Raw genomic sequence first — 27,646 nt, 5'->3', positions numbered from 1 at the left:
GGTATTTGTTCTTATTAGAGTCACGTGAGTCTTGTTTCCTTTAAAGTAACAGTGTTAGGATCATACTTTTACTTGTTGCTCTTAACAGTGCTGCAGTTTACAGGCACAAGAGCAGAGGAAGAATTTGCTGGTCACATTGATTAGAGCTTCTTGCTGAGAGTGGGAGGCTGGAACCAGTTAATCACTTCTTTTAAATACGTGAACATAAAGGTTGCAGATAAATGCTCTGGTATTGGGCAGTTTGGTTGAAATCATCATTTTGTTGATCTAATATGAGGAACCCTAGTGAATGCTGCATTTCCTCCTATTTAGGAGAGCTATACATTTGGTGCCATATGTTCTTGAATAATTGTGCATGCCAGCTCATTGATCCTGTAAAGGCTGGAGCAGCAAGAGGATGTTCCTGTCTTGTAGACTACAGATCTGGGCTTCCAAAGCCTTGCTATCAGTAGGAAAAATATGCTTAGGATGTTGCTTTTCTTTTTTCTCCATGCTAGATTTGTTATAGCGAGAAGAAAATATGGAAAATTGATAGCTTCTGCTCCTTTTTCTGCCTTTTTATAGGTTGTTTCTACATTGTTAATAAACATTATTCCAGAAAACCAGATCCCACTGAATTTGACTGGGAAAGCTAAGATTGGTGGAAAAGCCTGGGTGAAAGGGCCTGCAAAAAGATGTTTGGAAACTAATCTTGATTCAATGTGTGAATCTCAGGTATGCTGGCGCAGTAAGTGACTCTGGAGACTGGGCTGGGTTATGTATTAATAAAAATCTAATATAACAGTAGAGGAATGGGAGGGAATTCATGGAGATGACAAAATTAGATATTGAGAAACAATCACCACCTTTGGGCAGTAGCAAGAGGATAGGCTTGGAAGTCAGGAAGAACGCTTTCTGATCCTGACCCTGATACGGATTCCACCCGTGTTTTTATTAGGTTGTAGGTCTCCATCAGCTTATTTTATAGGTGAAAAAAATACAGAGGTGATTAGTTCTCTTCTTTGATTAGAAGGTTGTGGGATTTTTTTTTTAATTGAAAATATTGTTCGCTAGTTGATACCTCCTTTTAAACCTCTTAAACTTGTTTTCATGTGGATTACACAAAGAAGTCTACACTCCAAATGGGATCTGCATCACAGTGGGATCAGAATCTCTACTTGATTAACTGTGTCTTTGTTTTCAGGTTATTATTAGGAACGGGGAGTTGCTGTGTGGAGTCTTGGACAAAGCTCACTTCGGCAGCTCTGCCTACGGCCTTGTCCACTGTTGCTACGAAGTCTACGGGGGGAAAACTAGTGGGAAAGTGCTAACGTGTCTGGGACGCCTCTTCACTGCTTATCTGCAGCTCTACAGGGGATTTACAATGGGTGAGTAGCACAGGGACTCATTCAGCAGTGCTGTAGTGCAGCACCTCCTATAACATTGATGCTACTGGCCATAATACACACCAAGACTTCTCTAAATAAAGTTTCCCAAGACCTCGTGTTCCTTGTTTGCCATTTTTTTTTCCGTTCAGTGCATAACTGGCCTTGTAAACATAAAGGAACAGTGTCAGTTTGTATATGTGCATCACTAGTTCTCTTTTGCTTTCTTATTAAAGTGGACACATGAGTGTTTGCTTTTTTCCCTACTCCCTTGAAAAAAATATTGCATAAAAATGTAACAAGATAAAGTCAGATGGGAGGCCTTTGAGGGGTTATTAGTCAAGTCTTGCATGTCTCATTCTATTGTTAATCCTTTGATAAATTGCTGACTTCCATTGCAGTTTTGCAAAGTCATGCAAAAATGCACGCAGAGCTGCTGTGTGCCATTGGCCCTTATTCTGTACTGCTTTATTTTTCTCCTCTCCATCACAGATACAGGAAACAGCCTTTGATTTTCTTGAGCACAGTGCTCAGTGTTGATCTCTGAGGGAAGCCATGGGCGATTGTTGCCAGCCAGACTTGGTCTCCCTGATCTTAAGCTTCCCAGAAACAAAAGTGGTCTCCTATCTTTATTCTTTTGTGGAGTTTAGGTCTTTATATGATCTCTCATCTTTAACAGGGATTGAAGATATCTTGGTTAAACCTGAAGCAGACCGCGAAAGACAAAAAATTATTGAAAAATCAACTCATTGTGGTATTGAAGTAAGTCCGCCTTGCAAAAAAAGTTTCATTCCCATCATTTAAATACTTGCAAATCCTGCTTTGTGCGATCATGTCTTCTTGGCACCTAAAAATAAATCTTTTTGCTTTCAGGCTGTGAGAGCTGCGCTTAATTTGCCAGAAACAGCATCATGTGATGAGGTCCAAGGGAAATGGCAGGATGCCCATCTCTGCAAAGACCAGAGGGATTTTAACATGGTTGATCTGAAATTCAAGGAGGAAGTAAACAATTACAACAATCAAGTTAACAAGGTTGGCACTGAGGCATCTGTATATACTAATCTTGTTTGGAGACTTTCTTATTGAGTTAATTTAATGTTGACGAGGGGTGCCTGACTGTTCTGAAGGCTGAAGCTTTCCATCTGTCCCCAGCATGAGGCTTCACATACTGCCTTGCCAATACCTTAACCTTGGCCTCCCCAAATGAGAAGATGACTTAATAATCAAGGCAGTCTTGAATATTCAAGGAAGCCTTTAATTTTTGGGTTGCTATCTGAGCCTGTCATATATCACTATTTCCAATTCTGTTGTTTTTCTTTGATTATAAACAGGAAAGTTTATGGTTAGTCTTGGCTTCATTTTTTTTTTCAACCTTCATTAGGGATTGCTGTTTATCTTTTTTTATTAATCATGGTTTAATAATTCTGGTTTGGCTTTGTTCTTCCCCTCACCTCAAACCTTTAGGTTTGTATGCCTCTTGGTCTCCATAGGAGCTTTCCAGAGAACAATTTGCAGTTGATGGTGCAGTCGGGAGCCAAAGGATCTACTGTAAATACGATGCAGGTAATATGGCAGTTATAACACTTGGCAGCTATGTGAATTGAGATGATTTGTCTTGGAATACAAATGACATTGAAGCTCTCCTAGGAACTGTGTATCTAGTAGCAAAGCAAGATCATACATTCGGTCTTTGGGAATGGTAGAGTCTTAGATGTGGAAAACTTTTAGAAAAATGTAATAAAAAGACCTCAGCAAGTGATAGAGGAGAGTGCTTACTGTAACCTTCTATTTTGCCTCTCTTCTTAGTACATGAAGATTTCTACTAACAAGGTCTGCTATTTCTAGAAAGGCATATGCTAAAAATTACAAAAACAGCCTGTTGCAGAAGAGAGAATTCTCTTGGGCACTGCTGAGGCTGACCCCTCTGTTCTCTTCCACTGCTAAACAAGGGACAATTAAGACCTTACCATACTTCTGGTGGAAATGGTTGGGATGCCCTTTCATTTTGCCCTTTGCAACACAGAGGGATTCCAGACCACAGACCCTGTATATAAACTGCTGTCTAAAGTTCTGTCTGTATATTCTAACTTCAAGAAGAAGGTGAGAGAGAATAACCAAAGCTCAAGAAATTTTCAGTGTACTGCTAAGAGGTAGTCAGGGTAATGTAGGGACCTCAGCACTTGCATTATTTTAGTGTCAGGTCTTTTTGTATTGAAATAAATGTGCAGAATGACATTGGAAATGTGGAGGGATGGCTCGAGCAGCTGGAATAATTTAAAAAAGATCGGGTGAGATTTACATGCCTCTTCAGTAGCAAGAATTTCTTCAATGATTTTTGTTGTTTTTATTGGAAAAGTTTTGCACTTAATGTCAGCACAAATTAGGTGGAAAAATAATGGCTTCCTTTTTCCTTGCCGGTGACCTCCTGTTCACTTGCAGATTTCCTGTTTGCTGGGCCAGATTGAGCTGGAAGGTCGAAGGCCCCCACTGATGGCATCTGGCAAATCGCTGCCGTGTTTCCAGCCGTACGATTTTTCCCCAAGCTCAGGGGGATTTGTGACCGGCAGGTTTCTCACTGGGATCAGACCCTCTGTAAGTTGAGTAATGCTTGAGGTTATCCTGAAATTGAAGTAGCTCTTAATACTATAACACTGTATAGATGGATCAGTCATTTTCACCCTATTTTTAAATGCAGTCTGGTCAAAAGAACATAAGTTACTGATCTTGGGATTCTGCTGATCAGCAGGATGCTGATGGGGTTATGTTTGTGTTTAGGAATTCTTCTTTCACTGCATGGCTGGCAGGGAGGGTCTTGTGGATACAGCTGTCAAAACCAGCCGATCTGGATACCTTCAAAGGTAAGAGGCTTGTGTTAGAGTTTGGTGCTTTTAAAAAAGTACGCTTTTTCCCTTCTAAAATTCTGCCGACTAGAAGCACACGTATTGCTTAGATTACCTTGGGAGCATGTGTTTTCTTTTAAATAAAAAGTGTTTGCTGTCCCAAGTGTTGAATATTTATTCCAGGACTCTCTCAGCCCCTTCAGCCCAAGGATGGGGAAACCAGCAACATGAAACTTTGCAGTTTAATTTCATGTTTCATCTGTAAGATTTTTGGCTACCATAATTTCCTTATCAGCCATTAACTACAATTGAAAAATACTGATTTTTATAATATCTTATGTTAGAGTTCTATCATCCTTGTTACTTTGTAGCCTCCTAACACTTATTTTTTCCTCTGCGGCAGGTGTATCATAAAGCATCTGGAAGGGCTGGTGGTTCAGTATGACCTCACTGTACGTGACAGCGATGGCAGCGTGGTGCAGTTTCTGTATGGAGAAGATGGCCTTGATATCCCCAAAACTCAGTTCCTGCAACCGGAGCAGTTTCCTTTCATTGCTGAGAACTATGAGGTAGAACACCTAAAATCTAAATAAAGTGTTTATATGGGATGAAGGCGAACACTTCATTCACTTAAATGCACTTAAATGTTAACTATTCGGCCTCTCAAGTTTGATAACTCCACTTTACCACTGTTGCTTGAATGACTAATAAAAAATGATGCTAGTCAAATAAAGATAAAAGTGCTTTAGCCTCAGCTGGTTGAAAACCAATTTTAAAAATTCTGTTGCAGTAGCTGAAAAGTTTGAGTGGCTGCAGATGTCCTTTTCAATTTGCTTTGCCTTTTTAGCTATAGGAAGAGTAGAGAAAAGAATGATCATAAAGAATTTTTTTTCCCTAGGTGATCCAAAAAACAAACCATCTAGATGAAGCTTTAGCAAAGATGGAGTCTCACCAAGCTAACCAACAGTTCAAAGCCATCAAAAAGTGGCGAGCCAGGCACCAGCAAACCCCTGTGCAAAGAGAAGGAGGTTTTCTGTTGTATTCCCAGAAGAAAATGGCGAATGTAAAAGCACAGATTCCTGCTGGAGACAGCAAAAATGGAAGAGATCCTGCTACTTTACAGGTAAAGCAAAAATAGTTGAACTAATCTAGCCTGTCTTAAAAATGTTCCTCTGCGTGCTAATGGTAATCTGTATGTTGTGGCTGCAAATGAGGAACAGATGTACAGGCACACGATGCAGGCAGGTACAGATCCATGGCTTGGCTTTTGCAAGGAGTTTGCCCTACTAGAACCTGAGCAGTTTGCATGAAACTCCAAGTTGAAGGTTTTGTCAGATCTAAGTTTGGTCTCTTGTCTGAAGATACTCTGCCTTGTCACTGATTTGATTCATGCGGCGATGCTAAATTTGTGAGACTGGCACTTCTGGTAGCCTTTGGAACAGTATGGCCATGTGATTCTTGCCTCTATTTATTTATTCACTCTCACTCACTCTCTCCTTATAAAAAGATAGATAGAAATAGCTAAATCTCTAGGTAAATATGTTAAAAGGCTTAGTGGACAGACTTTCTTATCACAAAACAAATTCTTACCTCATAAAAGAGCAAGGCTTTTGTAAAGATGCATTTAAAGCATTTTCTGTACTTTTGTTAAACTATCATTAACTACTCTTTATTGAATGCCACATTTAAAATGTCACTTGAAATATTAAGAAAATGAAGAACAGAAATAAGGCCAATTAGCATGCACAAGTTGCAGACTAGATTGAACTTAAATACTCAATCGGACTTAAATACTCAATTGTAAATAAGAAGAGCTCCTTTTTCATGTCAGTCTTAGACAAGTGAGGTGCTAGCCAACTAGAAGTAGCAATGTAAGTTAGTTAGAGACATGTCACTGCCAACCTAACGTCATTCTCAAGGGACTGTATTTCACTGGTGTCTAAAGTGATTACTGTGGATGGATATTCTGACTATTTCAAGTTTGTAAAGTGCTTTGAAATCTTGCAGGATCAAAAGCGCTACATATAAATATCCGAAAGTGGAGAAAGCCATTTTTGTAACTCAGTTATTCTTTGCTGTGTGTTACATAAGCCCTTAAGCACTGTGCAAGTGGCTCCTTCTCTACTGCTTGATTACTGGTGGAAGTAGCACTGTTTCGTTTCGATCTCTTGAGTAAACCACCTGCTTAATCTGCTTATTTTCAGTTATTAAAGATGTGGTATGAACTAGATGAGAAGAAACGAAGGAAATATCAAAAGAAGACAACTAAGTGTCCTGACCCAAGCCTTTCTGTCTGGCGTCCAGATACTTACTTTGCATCCGTTTCAGAAACGTTTGAAAATGGAGTCGACGATTACATCAAGAAATGGAAATCTGAGAACCAAGGGTGCTACATGCAACCAGCATTTTCTTCTGATAGGTTGTAGCTTTTCTGTGTTTACTTCTTTGCACTGAAAGGGAAAAAAACCCTCAGTTCTTTAAATTGAGATCGCTAAAAATGAAAAGCCTGTGTCAAATCTTGTCTTTATAGTCTTCTTGAAACAAACACACCTTGGGGGTTAGCAGGCAGTTCAGATGAGCAAGTGAAACTAAATGGATTCTCTTTTAACAATCTAGGAATTAGCACCAAATAGACAAACCATATTGTAACATCCCAGTTATGTTAGTGAAATGTGTTTGTCAGATCTGATCAAGTTAAACAGTTCTGTAATTTGTAAGATGTATCCAGATACTACCAAGAGAAATTGGCTGAAAGATGTGACTTTAAACTGCACAATGTTTCTTTATTTTGTCCTACTTTGAGTTAAAGCTCTGCTTGTTTTCTATGTTCAGATTAAAGGATTTGTTGTATTTAAAGTGGCAACGATCCCTATGTGACCCAGGAGAAGCCGTGGGTCTCCTTGCAGCCCAGAGTATTGGGGAGCCTTCCACACAGATGACTTTGAACACTTTCCACTTTGCTGGCAGAGGTGAAATGAACGTCACGTTGGGCATTCCAAGGTGAGAAACTTGGTCTCAATAAGCTCCTTACCATTTTGGAACTTACATAGTACCTTATAATCTTACTGGCTGTCACACATGTAATCATAAGGGGAAATGATGCTTCAATTTAATTATCAATTGTGCATGTTCAGATATATTTAACATTCTCCAATTCTACAGGTGTTCTGATTTATTTCCTAGATAGAAAGTAACCTGTGAAGGCCACTCAATCTTATTTGATGCATAGCAAATGGCTTATATGGTACTGAACACAGAAGCAAATGAAAAGCAATCAAGCTTTGTGGTTTTGCTATCTGCCTACCCTTTCTTTTTCCCAATAACTTTAAAACTTGTTAGTTAATTGCAGGAAAAAAAAAAAAGAATCTGAAAGACAAGTAATCTTGCAAGTTTAGGGTTGTCATCACCTGGGTAGAAAGAAGCCTCTTTTAAACCAGCCAGGTTCCCCTTGGCTGTTTGGTGACAGTGACTTTGCCATTTGGCACACATGTCGTCAGCTTGTTCACAGAAATGTGAGAAAGGGCAGTTCAATGGTAACCACTGCTCTTTATGCATCAAGCTTTGCTAGAGCTGGCAATTGCTACCTTATTAAATGAGCATCCTGCTGCATACTGCCTTATTAAATGAGCTAGAGGTTTATTTGATTGCGTAATGCTTTTATTACTTAACTTGAAAAATCATTCTTCATTTAAAGGTTGCGGGAGATATTGATGGTAGCCAGTGCAAATATTAAAACACCAATGATGAGTGTCCCTGTGTTAAATACCAAGAAAGCTCACAAGAAGGTGAAACAGCTTAAGAAGAGGCTGACAAGAGTGTGCTTAGCTGAGGTGAGCCTCCTGTTCAGTATATCCTTTGGAGTCTGCAAAATAAAATATTTCTTACTGGAATGTATCAGTTAGTTCAGCTTTTTAGTGATTTCCTTTTTTGAAGCCACCCCAACGGATGCAAGATTCAGGAGCTGAGAGGGTCCTTTTCATCTCCTGCCTATTAACCTGTGAAATCTACTAGGAGAGATGGAACACTGAAGGGAATTTCAGTAACTGGCCATGAGGCTTAGATTCAAATTAATACCTACTGCATTGCCACAGGCTACAAGCTCTCTGTGGAACATAAAGAAAGGCTTACTGAAGCCTGATTTATTCCATACTTCCTCTCTTTCTATGTCCACAGTGTTTCTTCTGGTCTAATGCATGTACTATCTCCTTCTGTCCTAGCCCTTTCTTAAACTGGAAAACAGCAAGGGTGGAGTTAAGTCTCAGCTTGATGCTGAAAGACTGTCGTGTTCCATGAGCAAGGAAGAAGGGTCAATAAGATGGATTTGTTGATCCACCAGGAAGTATGGCTGGCCTTTGAGGATAGGAGGTGGAACTTTCTCCCAGTACTGTCTAACTTGATTGCTGGGAAGTGCTTAAGCCAAAGAGTGCTGCATTTGGATAACCTTCTTCCCCAGGAGCTGCTGCAAAGCCAGCAGAAAAGTTTGCCAGCTAGCCTTGTATAATTCCAGTCCTGTATGGAAAGCACTGGAGTTGCAGGAAGTAAATGGAGTGCCTTCATCAATGCAGTTGTCTTCCTACTTGTTGCTTTTGTAGGTCTTGCAGAAAGTTGAGATGGAGGAATCTCTGCACTTGAGGGAGAAGCATAACAAACATCGCCTCTACAAAATCAAATTCCATTTCTTGCCCCATGAATGTTACCGAGAGGAGAAATGTGTGAAGCCCAAGGACATCTTGTACTTCATGGAAACAAGGTCAGCTCACTTTCAGGTGCTTTCATGTTTGCTCAGTAGCTGCATCCTAAGCACAGGCTTGGGAAAGCATCTGCACCATGTCTTCTGATGCTCTTGAATAAAACTCTAGCTCTGTAGACTGGCCACAATGTGGAACTGCATCAAGGCAGATCTTTCTCACCTTTTCCAGAGGTCAGAATAGACTGTATAAACAACATCCTACTCCTTATCCCTGGATACTTAGTGTTTATTGTATGTGTATTGTGAGACAGATGACACCATGCATTCTTGAAGGAGTGGAGAGGAGACATGCAAAAATATTGCTTTAATGTAGAAGTATTTTTATATTAACCAAATAGTATGTTCTCTTTGAAGTTGATGAGCTTATTAAACAAAATATATTCCTTTTTTGAAAACTTGAAATTGACTGCAGTATTGCTGAGCTTAGATGTTTTGGATTGCATTTTCTTTCAGATTCTTTAAAATCTTGCTGGAAACGATTAAAAAGAAGAGTGCAAAGCTGGAATCTTTCACTGAAGTTAGTGCCCGGAAAGCAACTCGGAAGGATTTAGATGGTGACCATGACCAGGTACAGAAAAACGTGACTTGGAAAAAGCCTTACTCCCTTTGTTCTTTTGAGAACCAGAATTTGGAAAAGCTTATCATGTTGTGATGTGAATAGTGATGTTTAAAAATAAAGATACTCCTTTTCTGCTTTGCATAATATATAGTGCTTTGCAGATTTATATGTTGGTGTGAAGAACTAAATCCATTTCTGGAGTTCTTCACGGCTACTGAATTACTTCTTAATTTTTTTTTGTGCATAAAATATCTTTCATTCTCATAAAATTAACAAGGAAATAAAAGGTGTATAAAATCCTAGCTTACTGCAGGACTGTATGCTTAAAATGGCCCTTTGCTTTTATCTTCAGTGAGATAGAAGCTTGATACTCTCCATTTCCTCCTAGAACAAGGTCCTATTGCAGCAGCCATTGCCAAAACCTTTGAGGAAGTTCTTTTTTTTCACTGACATATATATTTCTTTTGTTCTTTTGTTACCTCTTTCCCTAGAAAGACTGTCAAATAACCAGAATGGTAGCTTATTTATCTTGTAGAATTTATTCCTATTTACTGTTAAAGCTATCACCATTTTGAGTTCATTATTTCTTTAAAGCAGAAGTCCTATAGAAATTAATTCATCCTTAAGGGTGGGACACTTTCGGACTGGGGACTGAAAAATCCAAATGTTTGGCTAATATCGTCTGATGCAGTTGAAGCTGCCCAGCATAGTCAGCTGGACTATCTTGCCCATTGTGTTTTTTCAGGTATTAAATAATCAGGAAGCTCCAGAAGATGAAGAAAAGATTGTTGATGCAGAAGCTGATGAAGGGGATGGTGATGCTACAGAAGCAAAGCGGAGGAGGAAACAGGAAGAAGAGGTAATGATGTTACAGGCAATCTGCACTGCATGTCATTTTCTTTTTTCCACTGGTTTCCAGGTTAGAGCTGGGAAGGGAAGACTTCCTTCAAAACAGAATGCTAAAATATATTCTAAGGGAGTTCGGAAATCTCTGCTTTTTGTTGATGAGGTTTGGATGGAGGAGAAATCTGTAGCAGCAGATGTGGGCTGAGACATCACAAGGGTGACAAGCTTGAGCCCGGTCACTGCCTGTTGTCCCTTAAGAGGAACACGGAAGCCTTGCAAATTAGAGATGGAAGAGATTTTTTTGGACTTTTTTTTTTTCCCCCTCCATTTTTAAGCCATGTTCTTCAGCAGTTGGACAGGTGTCTGGCAGTCAGATTGTCAGTGTTACAGTTCACTTTAATTTTACATCTTGCTTAACTTCATGCTTTTAGCTATATTTTAAACTTCTCTATGCTTCACTCTCCCCAACTGTTCATATTGTTTCATGTTCACTATCTTGTAATTACTGTTTAAAGATGGGCTGCTGTAATTTCAGCTGGAGGGCAGAGTAATTGAAAATCTCCTGAGGCACTTCCATCACAAGAGCTGAACTATAGAAAGAGTGTTTTGGAAAAAAATGTATTTAAAAAAAGTAAAAAGAACAAATTCTGCTGAAGTCACAAAAACATTTATCATCTCTGACTGTATAGAGAGGTAATGGCAAGATCATTAAAAAGTACAATATTGTTTCTCTCTAGGTTGATTATGAGAGCGAAGAAGAGAATGGGGATGAACAGGCTGGTGAGAACCCAGAAGAGGAGGAGGCTGAATCAGAGAAAGAAGAAAGGCCTCAAACTGCTGAAGGAGGAGATCAAAATGGAGCAGAGGGTGATGATTCTCAACATCTTTCCTTTATGTCTCAGAAGAAAAAGGAGAGGGATCGAATAGTTAAATCAGCGGCGTTACGAGTAAATGCTGTCCTGAGCAGCCACCCATCAATACAGGATTACACATTTGATACAGAAAATGAACTCTGGTGTGAGGTAAGATGGCAGTGCCTGTCAACATCTGTGTGTGCTTGCGAAATGATTGCACAGAGCTCATAGCAAATAAATCACTGCAGTTGCGCTGCTTTGTCTCAGCGCTCCTATATTAATGTAGAAAAACAGCAGTGCATGTCTCCAAGTAAATGTGCTAGCTGACATAATATTTAGCAATCCCTAATTCCCAAGACCCCTACTGAAACTCTTTTTTATGACAGCTGACAAGTTCATGTTGTTTAAACGTTCAAATATATGATGTACCCCTCTGTAACTGATTGACAAAGAAAAGTGACAGCAGGACTGTTGGAAGAGGCTGTTTGTGAATGTGTCCTGAAGATGGTAGGCAGGAGAGCCTGCTCCATATGATGAAGTATGTATATTCATAGAGGAATTTAGAATGAATAAAACCAGAGTATTTCATTTTATGGTACAGTAATTAAAAGGGGCATAAATTCTGGAATGAATGTGATAGGTTTTTCTGCTGACACTATCAGGAATGCAAATTTTGTAGATGCAGAAATATTTTGCTCTCCCTTTTTTTAAACAATCCTTTTTATCTCTTTAAAAAAACCAAAACTGTTTCAGATCTAACTAGATGATCTATCTAACTAGATCTATCTAATTATCTAACCAGATAAATCTACCCCACTCTTCACTGTTGTGTTTGGTTTCTTCTAGGTTTCCCTGACCCTTCCTTTGATGAAGGTGTACTTCGACCTCACCTCCCTGCTGGTGACTCTTGCCCGAAACACAGTTATTCATGAGATAAAGGGGATCACACGATGCTTGCTGAATGAAAACACCAATAGTGAAGGAGAGAAGGAGCTTGTTTTACATACTGAAGGGATAAACCTTGCAGAACTCTTCAGATACTCTGATGTACCTAATCTATTTCTAAACTTGAATTTGAATGATCTTTTTGTGTTCTAGGGAGGAACAGTGGATAATGGGTACCATTTAAATTTATCAGGCATGATGTGTATCCTTTTCAGCTCATAAATTCCCTTCTTCCCCCAGGATATTGTCAGAGCTCAGCAGAATCTTTTCTCAAGGGCAGACAGCAAATGAGTGTTTGTGCGGCAGCCCAGTATCTAATGACAAATAATTCCCCACCATGCTTCTAACTATCTCTGTAAATGTTTCTTGAGGGAATTCTTCCATCTAAATGAATTGCAGCACTTGGAGATGAATAGTTGTGTTACTCCATGTAGTTCTATAAATACAGGATTTTTTTGTGTGTGTTACATATTCTTTGGCTGAAAGTTTTGGATATCCAAGGCAGACTGGGCATGGCATTGCATTGCATTGCCTGGGGACTTTACATGTTCTCCTCCTGCCTGTTAGTTCCCCCTAAAGTCAGCTCATTTTTCTGTGCCAAATTTTGATTCCAACACTCTTCCACATGTTTAAAATACTAGTGGTCAGTAGCTTAAATGTAAATTCACAGTCATTTTTGAGCTGTTGTCTAGTTGGTCTGCAACTCTTGGTGCAGTTTAAGCTAATGAAAAGTATAGAAAAAGCTATCTTAGCTTAGTTATTTGGAAAAATAGACTAACTACTGTTCTAACTTGCATCTGTGTTTTTTTTGGTTTCAGGTTTTGGACTTGAACAGACTTTATTCCAATGATATTCATGCCATGGCTAAGAATTATGGTGTTGAGTCAGCCCTGAGGGTTATTATAAAGGAAATAAAAGATGTGTTTGCTGTATATGGTAGGTTTTTTATTTTAAAAGATTGTACTTTTTTTTAGGTGTTATTATTAAGATGGGAAAAGCGCAGAAATCTTTTTGTGCTCAGCAAGTTGTCTTTACATGATCTTTGCATTTATGTGTGTATTCTTAGGTTTCAGTTGTTCATAATTTTCCTCATTACAGTGCCTTCTGTGAAGATTTCATTAGTTAATTGCTAGGCTCCATTTAATCAGTAGAAAATTTCCTAGGCAAAGCTGAATTTATTTCCTTCTTCACAGATCTTTTCTATTCTGGTATATTAATTTGCCAGCCGGAAGGTTCAGAGGAATTAGCTATTAACATTTGAAGAACCTCACTATGCAAGATTTGCCTAATGGCCCTGAGAATAGGATTAGTTTTGTCTAACTCTAGTCACTGAAATGGTAGGAGTCTCGACCACCTTTTTATCATAGAATAGCTGTATGGTGTTATCTGGGTTTTTTTCTCTATTTTATTTAGAGAATCCAGACAACCTGGCTCAGCTAAGCTGCCTTCAGCTGTTTTAGGTAACTGCAGCTGCTGGAGTTGCATCATTGAATTGGCCTTAGGAGACCTAAGTCTTGCTATGAATCAAACTTTGGAAAAGGGGGAAGATTAATGCAGTGAACATTTTGGCAACCAGATACATCAAACATATTGCTAAATGGCAGCCCAAAGTGGTCTGACCTTCAGACTGTTTAGGGCTGCTGAGTAGAAGTTGACAGAGCTGGTAACGATCACACTGATTCCACAAATGTTATTTAAAAATACGTTAGTCTAAATGTATTTAAAAATATTTAGTCTATAAATAGAGTTTTCTATGGATACATAACATCACGCACAGAAAATATGAAAACTTGTGTGTTTCCAGTGTTGAGCAAATATGATTTACCAGGTGAGGGGATAGAGCTCTGCCTTGTGACAAGTGCATGGATGTGTGATGCATCCTGCATAAACAGTGGTGGTGCAGGTTTTATTAGCAGTGGGTCCTGCCCTACTTGAGTAATGTGTGGATGTTCTGTATAATGAAACTTCTGCCTTGTTGCAGCATTCTTGACATTGTAGTTTCCCTGCAGAAATGTCATTTTATGGTGAGGTCTGCTCATCTTGGACATCTGAGTGGGGCGGTTATGCCAGCTACACACACAGAGCTGCCAGAGGAGTGTTAATAGAGATGTCTCCATGTTCATTAGGGTCAAGGTGTTTATTTTAGATCTATTTTATCTTAAAACAAAGTGCGCACACAAAAACTTTAGTCCTCGAGTACCCTGATATTCCCTCTTCTCCACGTTTTTAGGCATTGTGGTAGACCCTCGGCACCTTTCCCTGGTAGCAGATTACATGTGTTTTGAAGGAATTTATAAACCACTGAATCGTTTTGGAATTCAGTCCAACTCTTCCCCTCTGCAACAGATGACGTTTGAAACCAGCTACAAATTCTTGAAGGAAGCAACAATGATGGGTAAATGCTTTAGTTTGAACTATATTGCTGCAGCATTTCACATAGGCTTTGTTTTTGTTGTAACTTTCCACTGCTTTAAGTAATACAGAATTGCACTAGAAAAAAATGCCAGAGGCTAAATTTTTAATTAAGGCCTTGTCTATGAGGATGCCCCAGATGTTTTTAATAAAATTATGTCAGCTTAAATGAAGTCAGCTCCCACATGTAATCTGTGGGGTCTGTAATTCTTTTCTTTAGAAACTATATAGTGAGTTTTTTATAACAAATCTCAAGTTTATTAAGACTTACTATTAAAAAAAAAGCTTCTAACAGGCTATTAAATCTTTCTTTGTCTGTTTCTGCCTGCACTATTGAAATTGTCATCTCTGCTTTGTTTTCATGTCTCTGTTTTAGCTTCCATCTCTTCGTCTATTCTATTCTAACTCTGCCCTTAGGAATTTTATTTTGAGAACAGCCTTCCTGTTTGCTAATTCGGCCAAATTTTTCTTCCACTTTGTACTAGCACTCTCATTTTATTCTCTTTGGTTTTTTTTTTGTTTGTTTGTTTTGGTTTGGTTTGGTTTCTCCTCAAATACAGAGTCAGATTTATTTATTGAACAGTAGGTTTCTGGTGCCGTTTGAGATGCCCACAGGTATCCTTTCTGGCATCTAGCAGCTGTTGCTCTGAAAAGGATACAGATACCTTAGGTCTGAACCACATCTACCTGCCCCACATGGCTGTGTGGCTCTTTCAGATCTTTTGCTATGTCACTCGACATCTATTTTAGGAGTCCCAGCCAGAAAGTATATGCATCTTTTAAGTCTGACATTAGATGATGTGCTTGATCTCACACTTGGGTGCTAATTACATCTCCATTTTGCCAAAACACTTTGTTTCTGCCCCTTGCCAGTTGGATGCTCCTTTCTGGATACTCCCGTGTTGCCTTTGCTACATAATATGAGTTCTCAGCATGGTCTTTTCAGCTAGGATATCTTAACCTGCCTTGAGCAGATGTCAGGCAGAGGGACTTTTGTCCCTGAGTTCCTTTCTCTTATGCTGTTTTGCTCCTTTTTCATGTGGGCAATTTGGGTTTTAATGAGTAGTATTAGTTACAATTGGTTTACAATTCATCTATAAAAAGAAAAGGAGTAGAGCAAATTTAGGGTGACGTTGAAAGAAAAGGATCTATCCTGCCACTTGCTCTCCCTGGATTTATATTATATCACATACTGACTTAGAAGTAAGTGCTTTTTTGCTAAGTGAATTCTATTTATGGCTAATATTACGAATAAAGATATGAAATGCATTACTGATGGAAGGGCACGCGGATTGAGCAGGAAAGCTCCAGTGATTATGAGTGAAGGGATTTATAGATTTCATCAAGATGGAAATCGGAGTCATAATGTGGAATGCAGCAGTCTGAATCTAATTTGCTTTAAGGCACCTGGTATTGACTGTACATTGAAGAGGTGCTGCCGAGATGCCCTCTTAGGGCCCTGGTCAGTAAGGAGGAGGCAGAGAAGGGCTGGGAGTCGGAGCGAAGCTAAAGCAGCAGGTGGGGCCCAGCACAGTGACAGCCTGGAGGATTTGGTGATCAGACACACGTCCTCATCGGGAGCAGAAGCCCTTTGGCTAAAGTTGCCCAAAGAACAGCTCTCTGTTAACTGTCACGTGAGCAAACAGGGCAGTGGTGACCGTTCTGTGTAGCCATCTAACAAAGAAGCTTTTTCTTTCTTGTCCGTGAGCTGGCACACGTTTCGGAGCAGCTCTTCTCTTGTACAGCTGTAGCTGAGGCCAGAGCAGCAAGCACATGTGCTCAGTGCTGTGGTGCAGCCCCTCTGCTTCCCCCACCAAGTCCTCTTTAGAAATGCACTGAGCTTTCTATCTTACTTTTGCTTTTATTTCCAATCTTCCAACGTGCTGGAATGACAAAATTCCAGCTTGTTGGTATTCAAAATGAATGAAAAGCAGCCCAAAAGCTTATAAAAACAGTGAAAGCAAAACACTAACACTTGTAGCCAGACATGTCGTTTGGAGACCTTCCAAATGTTCTGTGACACTGTTTCACTGCAACGAGTAACCACAAAATCAAAGGAATTCGTGGAATGTCTCTCCAGTGCAAAGTCCTCTTCATATCTAGCCAGAAGGATTTAAAATCCACATCGAAAGGATTCACTGTACAAAGAAAAAAAGGCTTCACAAGGGGAAAAAAAGGCTGCAGTGAAAAGGGAATCTTTTTGTTTTTTTGCATCACTGATTTTTTTTTCTTTTTTAAAGCAATTTATCTAATCAGCAAAATGTGATCAGTGCAAGGCCAAATATGTGCTCTCTCCGAATTGAGGATGCGTTGCCTTTTCATGCTGACGGGGGAGAATTTAGGAATGTGTGGCCTCATCCTCTGCTTGCCCTCCAAGATTAGGAAGAGATAATAGCTGCTGTGGGAGGGACAGGAAGAGCGTTGGAATTCTGCTTCCAGAAATACAAATCCGATCTGAACAGCAGGTGGCAGTGCCCTTCCAGACCTAGGGGGCTGAGCCATGGAAGTTCTTGTGTGTAAAACAAAACCGATTTTTAGCATTGACCTGTGCACAGCCTTTGGATACCCTCCTAATATGGTTTTATTTGGTTTCTCTTCTAGGTGCCTATGATGAACTGAGGTCTCCTTCTGCATGCCTAGTGGTTGGAAAAGTTGTTAAAGGAGGGACTGGTTTGTTTGACCTCAAGCAACCTCTTACATAATGTTTTGTTTGTAATTTAAGGATTAGGATTAAAATGCTCAGCATAAAATATAAACATGCCCTGCAGCTATTTCCTCAGCATGTCGTACAGCTGTAGGTACTGTCTGCAGTCATCTTCATGCCAGTACCTTTGTTAAGCTGGATACTGATGAGCCTAATCTGTTTAATGAAAAAGTTTGTGCCTAGGAGCTATCCTTTGGCCCAGGGAAGTACTTCCTGTTCAGTAATGTAACAAAGAAAAGAGACATTATTGGTGTATGTAGAAAGGAATGAAACCAAGGAGATCTTTTGGCTTTCACATAGCCTGTGCAACACCCTTGTTAGGCAGTAGTCACTTGTGCTTGTCCTGTCTGATTTTTGTTGCGTTGAATCTCATCTGGGTGGCAGTACCAGTTGCCACACGGTTTTAAGGGCAAATTTCCAGTGTTTGAAATAGCATTCAAACTTACCCCTGTATTGTACTGAGGTGCCTGTGCTTGAGGCATATCCTCTTACTGTATTTATTGTAGTGCCATGATCTTTTTTAAACTTTAGAAGGAGGCATTTTGTTATCCTGCTTATCCCATTAAGAATAATGTGTCTGTGACACAGGTGGATTTATTAACCAAATATCTGAATTCAGAGCTTTCATAGGTTCTCTAGGCTTCTTTCAGTATCTACCCTAGCAACTTAGTTGTATGAAACAGATTTCTGCCCAAACAAAAACCTCACATTTGATAAAGATCTATTTCTTAAAGGGAACTGCTGTAGTAATGTATCGAAGACTGCTGTAAGAATGTCTAAAAAAGAGTTTTTAAACTATTTTTACTTATATGTTCTATATCAAAGAGGATATTTAATAAAGAATGTCATGAACAATATTATGAATGCCCTATTATGTGGCTATAATACAGAGGGAATTTTGTCATACAGTCAACAGCCATCACTTTGTCTGTGATAACTGTTAAAAATGCTATAGCAAAAAGCTTATGCAGACTTGGATACTTACGGGAATAGCCACTTTTCAGATATCAGATGGACTTTTTTTAAAAAATTGTGTGTGTATAAATGTAAGCACACACACACACACACATATATATATATATAGTTTAATCATAATGATATGTATAAGATGGTCACAAATTGTTGAAATGCTTTGAATCTCGCTACCATATGTGCACATTTTATGAGTTATTTCATCTCTTGGCTGTTCTCTGAGGTACCCCTATATTAGTGGAAAAGTGCCAGAGTTCACTTAGGAGCTCCAGGGCGAGCTGCTAACGGTGATCCAGCATTGGGAGATGTTGGCAGGGGATTATGGAAGAGCCTCTGCAGAGCTCCAGTCTGCCTCACCCTTGGAATTGTGTGCCAGATGCTCTCCAAATTGTGTTGAAGCTCAACAAACGCATTAGCTCTGTTGTCCTCCAGTTTCATTCTCAAAAACATTAATTTCTGTAAACAGGAAGGGGTTGGTTGGATGCAGCTTTGAAAATATCTAGATGAGGAAAGAACAAACATGGCAACAAAAGCCTGAATTTCAGACCGCCCTCTATGCTCTTGCAGCCTGTTCTCCTGAGGAAAAACCCCCGAGAATTATTTGCAGTGTAATGTTGCTTGCACCTACACCAGGTCGTCTTTGTGGAGGTACGGTGGCATTTCTTCAATCCCCAGAGAGTTCAGCATAAAGAACTAGAGTTCAGCATAAAGAACTGATTCATCCAGGCATTAATATTCATTCTTAGTGAAACTGAAGAGGTGTCCTTGGTTGTGTCATGGTAAGGAACTGTGTGTTATGGAGGAGCCATGCCTGGTACTTCTTTGCAAATACAGGTTCTGTGTGTTGGACCTGTGTGCGTGGTGGTGTTCTGTGCGGCAGATGAAAAGACAGAATAACCAGAGCAAGTTGAGGATGGCTTTTTCTAGGTACCAGCTTCCTCTGAAGGTCCCAAGACTAGTGTTCCTTCCAGCAATCCCTTCTGTCAGCTTTGCTTGCCGTTCTCAGTGGTAAGAAATACTGCTATATGTGCCGTGAGTGAGTGCAGGGCCCTAAAGTACTTACTTTACTTACTTTAGGGCCCTACTTAAGGTAAGTAGTACTTAGAATGCTGTTATCTCAAAACTGCCTATTATCTTTTGGGTGAAACCACATCACTACAGTTGTGCTTTTAGGCCAAAGGGCTATTTCTCACTTCCTGCAGAATCAACTGTCCAAGCAATGGTGATGAATTCAGGAAGCAGTTAAAGAAGTCAGTCACACCGTCAGGTTATCTCATACTGGTGAGTCTTTAAACAAAGTCTTTTGGAAAAAATAAGCCCCAGCTGTGCCAGGATGGGCCAACCTCCCCTCTCAGTTTTGAGTTATCCATTAAAGCTTAAGCTCATTCCTCTCTCAGAACAAATCTTTTGATCTGCAGTTTAACAGCTGACAAGCGTAGGAAAGCCCCTAGCACTGCAGTACAGACTGTATCTACCAGCTACTTAAACAAAGTAGGTGGCAGTTTCTGTCTGTGGACAGAAGTTCTTTGGGGACAGGAGGAGCTTTGGTTTGTTTAAAATCCACGTGCATGCAGAAAGTGGAAATAGAATGTACTTTCTGCTTCCTGTGGTCAGAAGACTTCCGATTCTGTTCACTCAACATGCAGCTTGACCCCCTATGTTTAGAAGTTTTTATCTTTTATCTTGTTCCTTGCACGTCTTCCTGTCACTCGAAGCGCAGGTGACCTGCATCCTCCCCCACACGCAGAGGTGGCTGCAGTTACAGACGGGGCCTTCAGCCACTTTTGTGGTGATAGAAGGTAGGGTCGGCTTGGGAGCAAAGGATACCCAAAAGTTCATTCATAGGGAAGAGGGGATTGAAAGGCTGAGTGAGTGGGTAGAAAGTTGCTTTGTACTTGAGCTTTGCAAATACTTAAATAAAACGGGAATTCATAACTGGAACTTTTCGCAAACGGCTGTTTTACAATTCTTAATCAGAATTTGGTGGGATTTTTACTGCTTTAAAAAAAGAGTTGTCAGCCTGGTTCCTTCTGATTTCAGACCAAGTTCAAATAGTAAGAAGTGGTGCAGAAGCATATCAGGTGACTAAGACTTCCAGGCACTGAGTCTTCCCAGCCACTTTATGCTGTTTTTTACTATATTCAACAGGATCAATTTGAATGAACCTATTTCTAAGTCTCTTTACAGCTGTCTTTGACATGATTTTTCTGGGGTTTTTTATTTTTTTATTGTTTCTTGTTTTTATCTTATTTTCTGATTGTTCTAGTTTAACAATTAACAAAGCTTGTGGTGATTCCCTATACTCCAGTTTGTGTATGTAGCATTTAGAAGCTGCAGTTAGATTTGTAGGTGTTTTGGAAATCAGACACAGAGCTGGCCAGTCTTATGCTTCTTCTTTGGGAAACATCCGTTATCCTAAATATGTGCTATTGCTATGTTGCATGGGGCCAAATACTCTAAGACTATCAAACTATGGGAGAAATGAGAGGACAAAAGATAGCTTCCAAAATTATTTCGTTTCTGTGTGTTTTCTTGGCTAATAGTCTTATGTGATCTCTCTGGAAAGCGAAAAGCTTGACTGTATGGACTCCAGAAAGGGACTGGTGCATATGCAGTTATGTCAGCCAGAGAAAGAAGCTTTTTTTAAGGCTGCAGTAAGAAGGATCTGGAGTTATTGGACCAGAAGGGGAGCTGGTGATCCTCATAAATCCTGAAGATCCGGTCACACTCGCTCTGGCAAGCAAAACTTATGTTGTGTTTTTTCCACCCGTTTGCACAGTGCTGCCTGGTGCAGGTTTGTACCTATGAGACAGGGAGGACAGATCTTTTCTGTGTGTTGGTAATGATGAGTCACCTTGTATTGTTGCACAGCAGATGGCAAGTGAGCTATATCCAAGCTTAATAAGTTGTAATTAAAGGCTTGTTTCCTGTCAGTAAGCTTTAAAAATAAAATGGGCAATAGAAATGGGTACGAATAGGAATTAATATTGCTTTCATTTTGAAAGCTAAGCTAAATATTTAGCACACGGGAAGCTGAAAAGATTGCCAGCTCATTGATTCCCACCTTGTGATGCTTGTGCAGGTCAGAAACCAAACAGTGATGACAAGAGGCAGCTAAAAGATGTTTAATCATTCAGAGCCTTTCTGGACAAATCACTTGTAGCTTGCCAGTAAGTACTAAAAAATTGTTGCTTCCTCATCTAGTGAGGAGTGTGACAAGTACAGGGCTTGTGACACCTCCGAGATGCTTCATGCAAGGTCAGATGGTGGAAGCCAGACTTTGCTGCGCTGTCTGGCAGGCTTACAGGCAGGTGAAGCCAAAGCCAAACCTTCCTCCTCAAGGGGATGGGGCCAAAACAGACGGTTTGATGCCTTTTGAAGGTGTCAGTACAGTGTTTGGGGTAGATGTGAAGCTTGGGGTAGGCTCCGGTATCCTCCAGCATGGAGATGGTGCCTGTGCTGTGCCATGAGAACAGGATCTGCATGAACCAGCCTGCGCAGCAGCAACAGCCAGTGTAGCTGGGAAGGAATCCTGCAAACTGCCGTGCATCTTAAATGCTGCTCTTCCTTGCAGCTTAGCACCGTGTAGCTCTGTGTAGCACCAAGAACAGCCTGAGCACTTGCCCTAAAGACCCAGAGTCGGGTCTTGTAGATAAGTGTAGGGTTTTTCCCTTTGTTTTTTTTTTTTAATAAAAATTTTAAAAAGCCCCAAGCAGAGCAGTGGCTCAGGATGTGGGAACCCTGCTTTTAGCTCTCTGAAGTGCCGCGCTGCCCCCAAGGAGTTGAATCCCGCTTCCTCCGAGGGCCCCGCCACCACGCTGCTGCCCAGCATGGGACGGGCAGGCCTCGCTGTTCCCGAAATGGCTCAGTCCTGCTGGAAATGATTTGCTGTTCCTGGATGAGTTCAGAGCTCCCGGCTCCCAGGGGGAGGTAGGAAAAGCCAGGCCATGCAGTCATGCTCCCCTGGGCTTCCTCGGCAGAGCAGGGAAGCTTTTTTTTTTTTTTTTTCCCTAGCATTGGAGCAGCCTCAACCGGAAAGGTGGTGAGAAAACCTGTCTCGCAGCAGGATTGTTATTTAAGGGCTTCTGTTGACATTTCTGCCGGTTTTGGTGTTGTGAGGCGGGAGCCTCCGTGCTGCCCGCGTGGGATGCTCACCCAGGACGAGGCTGGGGCAGCTCTTGGAGCGAGCAAGGTGCCTCCGCGCGCCCCGGTGCCGTGGGCCGCGTCCAGGCGCCGCGCAGAGGCCCGTCCAGGGCAGGCGCAGGGTGTCCGCGGCAGCAGCGTGTCGTCCAAAGCGCTCCCGCCTCGCTGCACGTGGCAGCAGAGCCGGGGAGGCTTCAGCGCCTGCTCTCAATCCGCCAGGATTCAGCGAGCCCTTCGTTAACGCTGTTTTACAGGTTCCTGGCTTAGATCCCTCCAAAGACTCTCGGATTGCCCCCGACGAGCCCAGGTCTCATTGCTGAGCCCGTGAGGATGTGCAGCTGTGTTTGGTGGCCTGAGTGCAGCTTTCCCTGCTGGCTTTGGGACTATACATGCCCACAGAGCATGTCCACAGAGCACAGAGCACCACAGTCCACAGAGCACCCGGTGCAGGTCTGCGCTGGATCTGGTGTGGCTGCAGCCTGTTCTCCAGTAACACTGCTGCAGCTGTTTGCTTTTTGGAGCCCTGCCGAGCACTACAGAGAGAATAACGAGTGATCGAGAAGTAACAGTGGAACATTAATGCAAGCTGCAATAAATACATAGCTGCATTATTAATGGGGCGTTAAAACCGAAAGGGCAAGTGGAGCAAATCATATGCTCGTGATACAACAGCTCAGCAGAAAAATCCCAGGGCATTGCCTTGGAAAAACAGTGCTCTGTAAAACACTTCAGCCTAGGGTTCTTCTGCCTTCCCTTGTGCTGAACATCCTCTGCATGAGAGACTGAGTGATTTCATCCAGAATTTGAGAGAAGTGTTTCAGTCCTGATAGCTTGGGAAATGTGAATAATTCTGTAGAACAGAGCAGTGCCTTTGGCTTGCCGCAGGAATCCATTTTTAAGTTAATGGATCTTCCTTAATTTTGGGCAAAGCTACAAAATCTTCCTGTTTTTCAAGACAGGAAAGACAGAATCGCACAGAATCACAGAATCACAGGAGAGGTTGGCAGGGCCTTGTGGAGATCATCAAGCAGGGTCAGCTGGAGCACGTTGCACAGGATCACATCCAGGTGTGTTCTGGATATCTGCGCAATCTCAATCCTGGCTCTTGCCACGCTGAGGCCTGGGGTTGGAATCCAGCTCTCTGCTTGCCTGCTAACTTTATCCAGTGAGGACAAGGATTCCTAAGCCAGGGACAGCAACAGTGAGTGCCCCTTTCATACCCGCTGTGCACAAGCCTAGAGGGCAGGAGCTTTGCTGCCAGGCTGCACTGAGGTCAAGCTCCTTTTTTGCTTCCTAACCTGCTCTGGGACGTGCACTCAGCAACTTGCACGGGCGGCAAAAGTCTGTGATGCTAAAGGCCAAGTGAGTTTGGCTAAAACTAGTCCTGGGGCCTCTTCTAGGCTCGCTCTCTGGGTGGCACCGGTGTGGCCCCAGTTGGGTCACGGCGGCTCCAGAGCAGAGTGAGGAGCGGGAAGGAGGGGATTCTGTGAGGCAGGGAAGCCAGGCGCTGCCCACGGAGTCCGAGTCCAGCTGGAGTCCGGCTGTGCTGCAAATCCAGAGCCGCGCGTGCAGCAGCAGTAACCCCCCCAAAAACACTGTACACTTATCCCTCTGGCTCCATCTGCTCGTTAAAAGCAGAAGGATCCAACAGGGCTTGAGAAACAAGAAAGGTTTCAAACCCACTGTTTTTTAAAAATAAATAAATAACTTCATGCCTGTCGTGTTTCAGGGCTCCCAGAGGAAATGCCACTGCTCTTGCTGCTTCCCTGCTCTGTGCGTATGAGCCAGTTAGTCCTTGAAAAAGCCAGTCTTCATCGCTCTTCATTCTTCTGGGATGTGATGCAAAAGTGAGGGATTTCCTCCCAGGAAAAAGAAAGAAAATGCATACAAATGCCAAGTTGCTCCAGGAGAAAAAACGTTATTAAGCCAAACTCTTCTTCATCAGGATGCTGGGCGCCTGTCACATGATTTGGGCTTCTGAATACCACATCTGCGTGAGAAGTGACCTTCTCTCCTAAGATTTTACGTATGAGAGAGTTTAAAACTTCTCTGTTCCTTTTTTTCCAAAATTTTAAGAGTCTGTTTGACTTGGGGTTTTCACTTGCTGGCTGTGCCACAAAAAATAACCCAAAGCAACCCCAAACCACGACCCACACCACCAGAAAGACTCCCAAACAAAATCCAGCATCCTATGCATCAAATCAAGTGCTGTCGGCTTTCCTGGCATAAAAAAAAACCAGCCATTTTCTGTACCATCAACCAAAAGACTTCATATGAGCTCAGTACAGGTTTTTTACAAAGTCAGATTTGGGTGGTGGAAGGAATGATTTTAAGAGAGATTTGTGTCACAATAAAACTGTTCTCAATTTTCACTGCTTTCTATTTTTTTAAATTATTTTCTAAATCTGGCATAAATTTGCAATGAAGTCTTGTGCATCTGAGAAGAGAGTTTACTTACTACCTAAGAAATCATTTGACAAAATGCCCAAAGGAAATTTGGAAAATTTCCCAAAGGAAAACTCCTGATGGATTCAGGCTCCTGGGCTGGAAATTACTTTGAAAACCAAATCCTGCATTTCCAAGCCTCACTGTTCCTCTTAGAAGAGGGATATGAAACAACTTTGTCATAATTGACTAGAAATCCAGCAGCCAGTTGTGCACAGAAGGGAGGCAAAATGTGTAAATTGGCTAAACACCTAATCACAAGGTTATATAAGGTTATTGAAAGTAAATAAATAAATATGGAAACATGCAGCGGGATGCTTTAAGGCTGGGATTGCTGCCAGCTGAGCTGACTTCCCTATTTCTTCTCCATTTTAGCTGATGACCCTGGTGCAGTGCAGAAACCAGAAGCACATCTCGGCCACGGCAGGCAAGAGGCAAAACCTCCAATACGCCGATATTGGGGTTATCTGCAGGCCTCGGTGTGGATGAGGGGCCGGCTGAGCACAGGGGCACTTTGGGCCTATGGACCAGGGCATCTCCAGGAGCAGGAGAGGGGCCGAGGCCTCCCAGCAGCCTTGGGAGCTTCCCAACATCGGTCCAAAATGCTCTGCTAGATCAGAGGATTAGTACTAAAAATAGGGCGATGACAACAGGACCATTAATACTAAAAATAATAAATCTTCTTGTTTATTTGTGGTAAAGAGCTTGGAAGAAGATAGAGGTGCTGGCTCTGGGGTGCTGAGGACAGGGAGGAGGACATCGAGGTCCTCCCTCCTCTTCCACCTCCCTCCTCTTCCACCTTCCGCTGCGCTTGTTGGGGCAGGCCTCCTGAGGAGAGGTTTCACTGTCTGTGGAGAACCAACACATGGCATTTACTTTGGAAACACCAGAGAGGAACAGCGGTTAAAAGACCTCTGCCATTGATATAAAAGAGGAGTCTGGCTGGGATGTCCTGAACCCTAAGCATCCCTCAGCCTTGGTTATCTCTGTGTCTGAGGCTGTTTTTGGTTTGCACCCTTTTCCTCAACAACTGCAATCTCTTGGGGCCCTACTAATATCCCTAAGTCTTCCTTGAGGTGCCTGTCGCCTTTTGGGGGGTCACTGGGTAAGAGCACAAGGGGTGCAGTGCCCAGACCTTGAATTTATTTATATTTATTTATTATTTGCTCCTGCTGCTTTTGGTAGGAGAAAATCTTGCATCTCTGAGTCTTTGTCACCTTTTGCAGAGCTGGCTGATGTCAGTTCATGGAGCTGTAAGATCCTGGGGCTGGTGGATGGGCCTGAAGGACTCGCAGATGGTGGGGTTTGAAGCCAAGGGTGGGAAGATACAGGGGAGAGCAGGGAATTACCTCATTGGCTTTTAGAAATGACCATCCCAGGCTGGAGGAGCTATGAATCAGTCTCTCTGGATCCTGATACAAACACTTCATGTTGATTTTCTAGCCTAAAGCATCTGGGCTACTGAGCGATAGTTGGGCTTTAATAAACAGATATTAACTCTTTTAGGTGTGGAGGTGAGAATCAGCTGCCAGCAGGATCGGAAAAGCTCAGAAGAAGTTTAAGATGAGCAGGTACAATTTGGAGGCTCTCGTTAGTTCATTAATTCATCATTAATTGCCTGTAGCTCTGATTTTCTTTTCCAGTTCTATTCCACATTGCTCGTTCATGCTCTTCCTCTGCCGTGCCATGATCCCACTCTTTTCTCTGGCATCTCTCCAGCGGGGCCTGGGAGCCACCAGGCTGTCCCTGCTGGTAGTTGGTGCTCTGATTCTGCAGGGAGCCCAACCAACCCCTACAATTTAGTCTGCTGCATGTTGCCGTGACTCACCACTCTGGCTCAAACCATTTTTTTTCTTCAGGCTATTAACTATTATTAAAAAAAACCCTCACACATTACTTGCTTATGGGTTCTTCCTTTTGATTATTTCTACTGTTCTTTATTTTTTTTTGATTCCCAGTGCAGTTGCTTTTGCTAGCAGAAGTGTTACATATGCTTGTTATGCCGTTCAAATGGGCATAAAAATATGATTTTTTTCCTTCCTCTTCCATAAGGGAAGCGGCGATATAGCACTTCAGCTTCTCACAGAAGATTCAGACACAGATAACATTTGTGCCATCACAAATCAAAATACAAGTGCTGGACGAGGTTAAAACTAAGGAATTGGTCCTCCCCAGTAGTGAAGACATTAATTGCGGCTATTTCTATGCAGAACCAGAAAAAGCTATTTGTGGAAATAAACTACCTGTAATTTGCTCAGGTATGTGCAAGCCCAGGTGCTCTAGGTGTGCAGCGAGAGGGGCTGTGGTATCTGTGGTGCTTCCACAGGCTCTGGATGAACCGCTCTGAGCCATCTGGGCATGGATGTCCCCATGGCACCGCATGTGACAACCCGGCAGAGCAAAGTTTTCCTCTGCAAAACCGCCAGCTCCTCTGGATCTTCCAAAAATGGTTAAAAACCCAGAGCCTGCAGTTGGAAAGAGCATCTCCCCGTGATGGAAAGCAAAGAGAAATTAAGTGTGATTTATGAAGAGATTTAAATGTTGCAGCCAGAAAGTTTGGCTCAGGGGAAACGAAACGCTGATGCAGCCGCTGAGAGTAGGGAGATAAAAATCATAGAAAAAAGTACTTTTTTTGTGAGCCTTTATTTGGCTGAGAAGTGAAAAACACCATGGTTCAAGCAAATTAATGACTGGCTCTATTAGGAAGGACTCCTCTGGTATGTGTAGAGAAACCCGGGGAAATCCGCCAAAGCTTGACGTGGGGAACCCCGGCTTCCCAAGCAAACTCAGCTTTGAGGTAAAACACTTGCTG

The 27,646-nt window shown here is 41.8% G+C and overlaps 1 protein-coding gene across 1 annotated transcript in view; it reads left to right on the top strand.

The window, feature by feature from the left end:
* POLR1A (RNA polymerase I subunit A) overlaps window positions 1–17,280 on the top strand; it is a 30,065-nt gene extending 12,785 nt beyond the window's left edge. The window contains exons 15-34 of the mRNA XM_010212817.2: window positions 565–714; window positions 1,184–1,367; window positions 2,044–2,126; window positions 2,238–2,396; window positions 2,829–2,927; window positions 3,804–3,956; window positions 4,140–4,222; window positions 4,608–4,773; window positions 5,103–5,327; window positions 6,409–6,623; window positions 7,037–7,204; window positions 7,899–8,034; window positions 8,797–8,954; window positions 9,408–9,522; window positions 10,259–10,372; window positions 11,097–11,381; window positions 12,060–12,260; window positions 12,977–13,094; window positions 14,389–14,553; window positions 17,172–17,280. Coding sequence (XP_010211119.2) covers window positions 565–714; window positions 1,184–1,367; window positions 2,044–2,126; window positions 2,238–2,396; window positions 2,829–2,927; window positions 3,804–3,956; window positions 4,140–4,222; window positions 4,608–4,773; window positions 5,103–5,327; window positions 6,409–6,623; window positions 7,037–7,204; window positions 7,899–8,034; window positions 8,797–8,954; window positions 9,408–9,522; window positions 10,259–10,372; window positions 11,097–11,381; window positions 12,060–12,260; window positions 12,977–13,094; window positions 14,389–14,553; window positions 17,172–17,272 — 3,078 coding nt within the window. The 3' untranslated portion in view covers window positions 17,273–17,280. The remainder of the gene's footprint in view (window positions 1–564; window positions 715–1,183; window positions 1,368–2,043; window positions 2,127–2,237; window positions 2,397–2,828; window positions 2,928–3,803; window positions 3,957–4,139; window positions 4,223–4,607; window positions 4,774–5,102; window positions 5,328–6,408; window positions 6,624–7,036; window positions 7,205–7,898; window positions 8,035–8,796; window positions 8,955–9,407; window positions 9,523–10,258; window positions 10,373–11,096; window positions 11,382–12,059; window positions 12,261–12,976; window positions 13,095–14,388; window positions 14,554–17,171) is intronic.
* Window positions 17,281–27,646: the final 10,366 nt, after the last annotated feature.

Source organism: Tinamus guttatus, unplaced genomic scaffold (genome assembly GCF_059628265.1).
Source record: "Tinamus guttatus ecotype Peru unplaced genomic scaffold, ASM5962826v1 Tinamus_guttatus_pri_ptg000218l, whole genome shotgun sequence".
NCBI classification, from domain to species: Eukaryota; Metazoa; Chordata; class Aves; order Tinamiformes; family Tinamidae; genus Tinamus; species Tinamus guttatus.
This window is presented reverse-complemented; position numbering and strand designations above follow the sequence as displayed.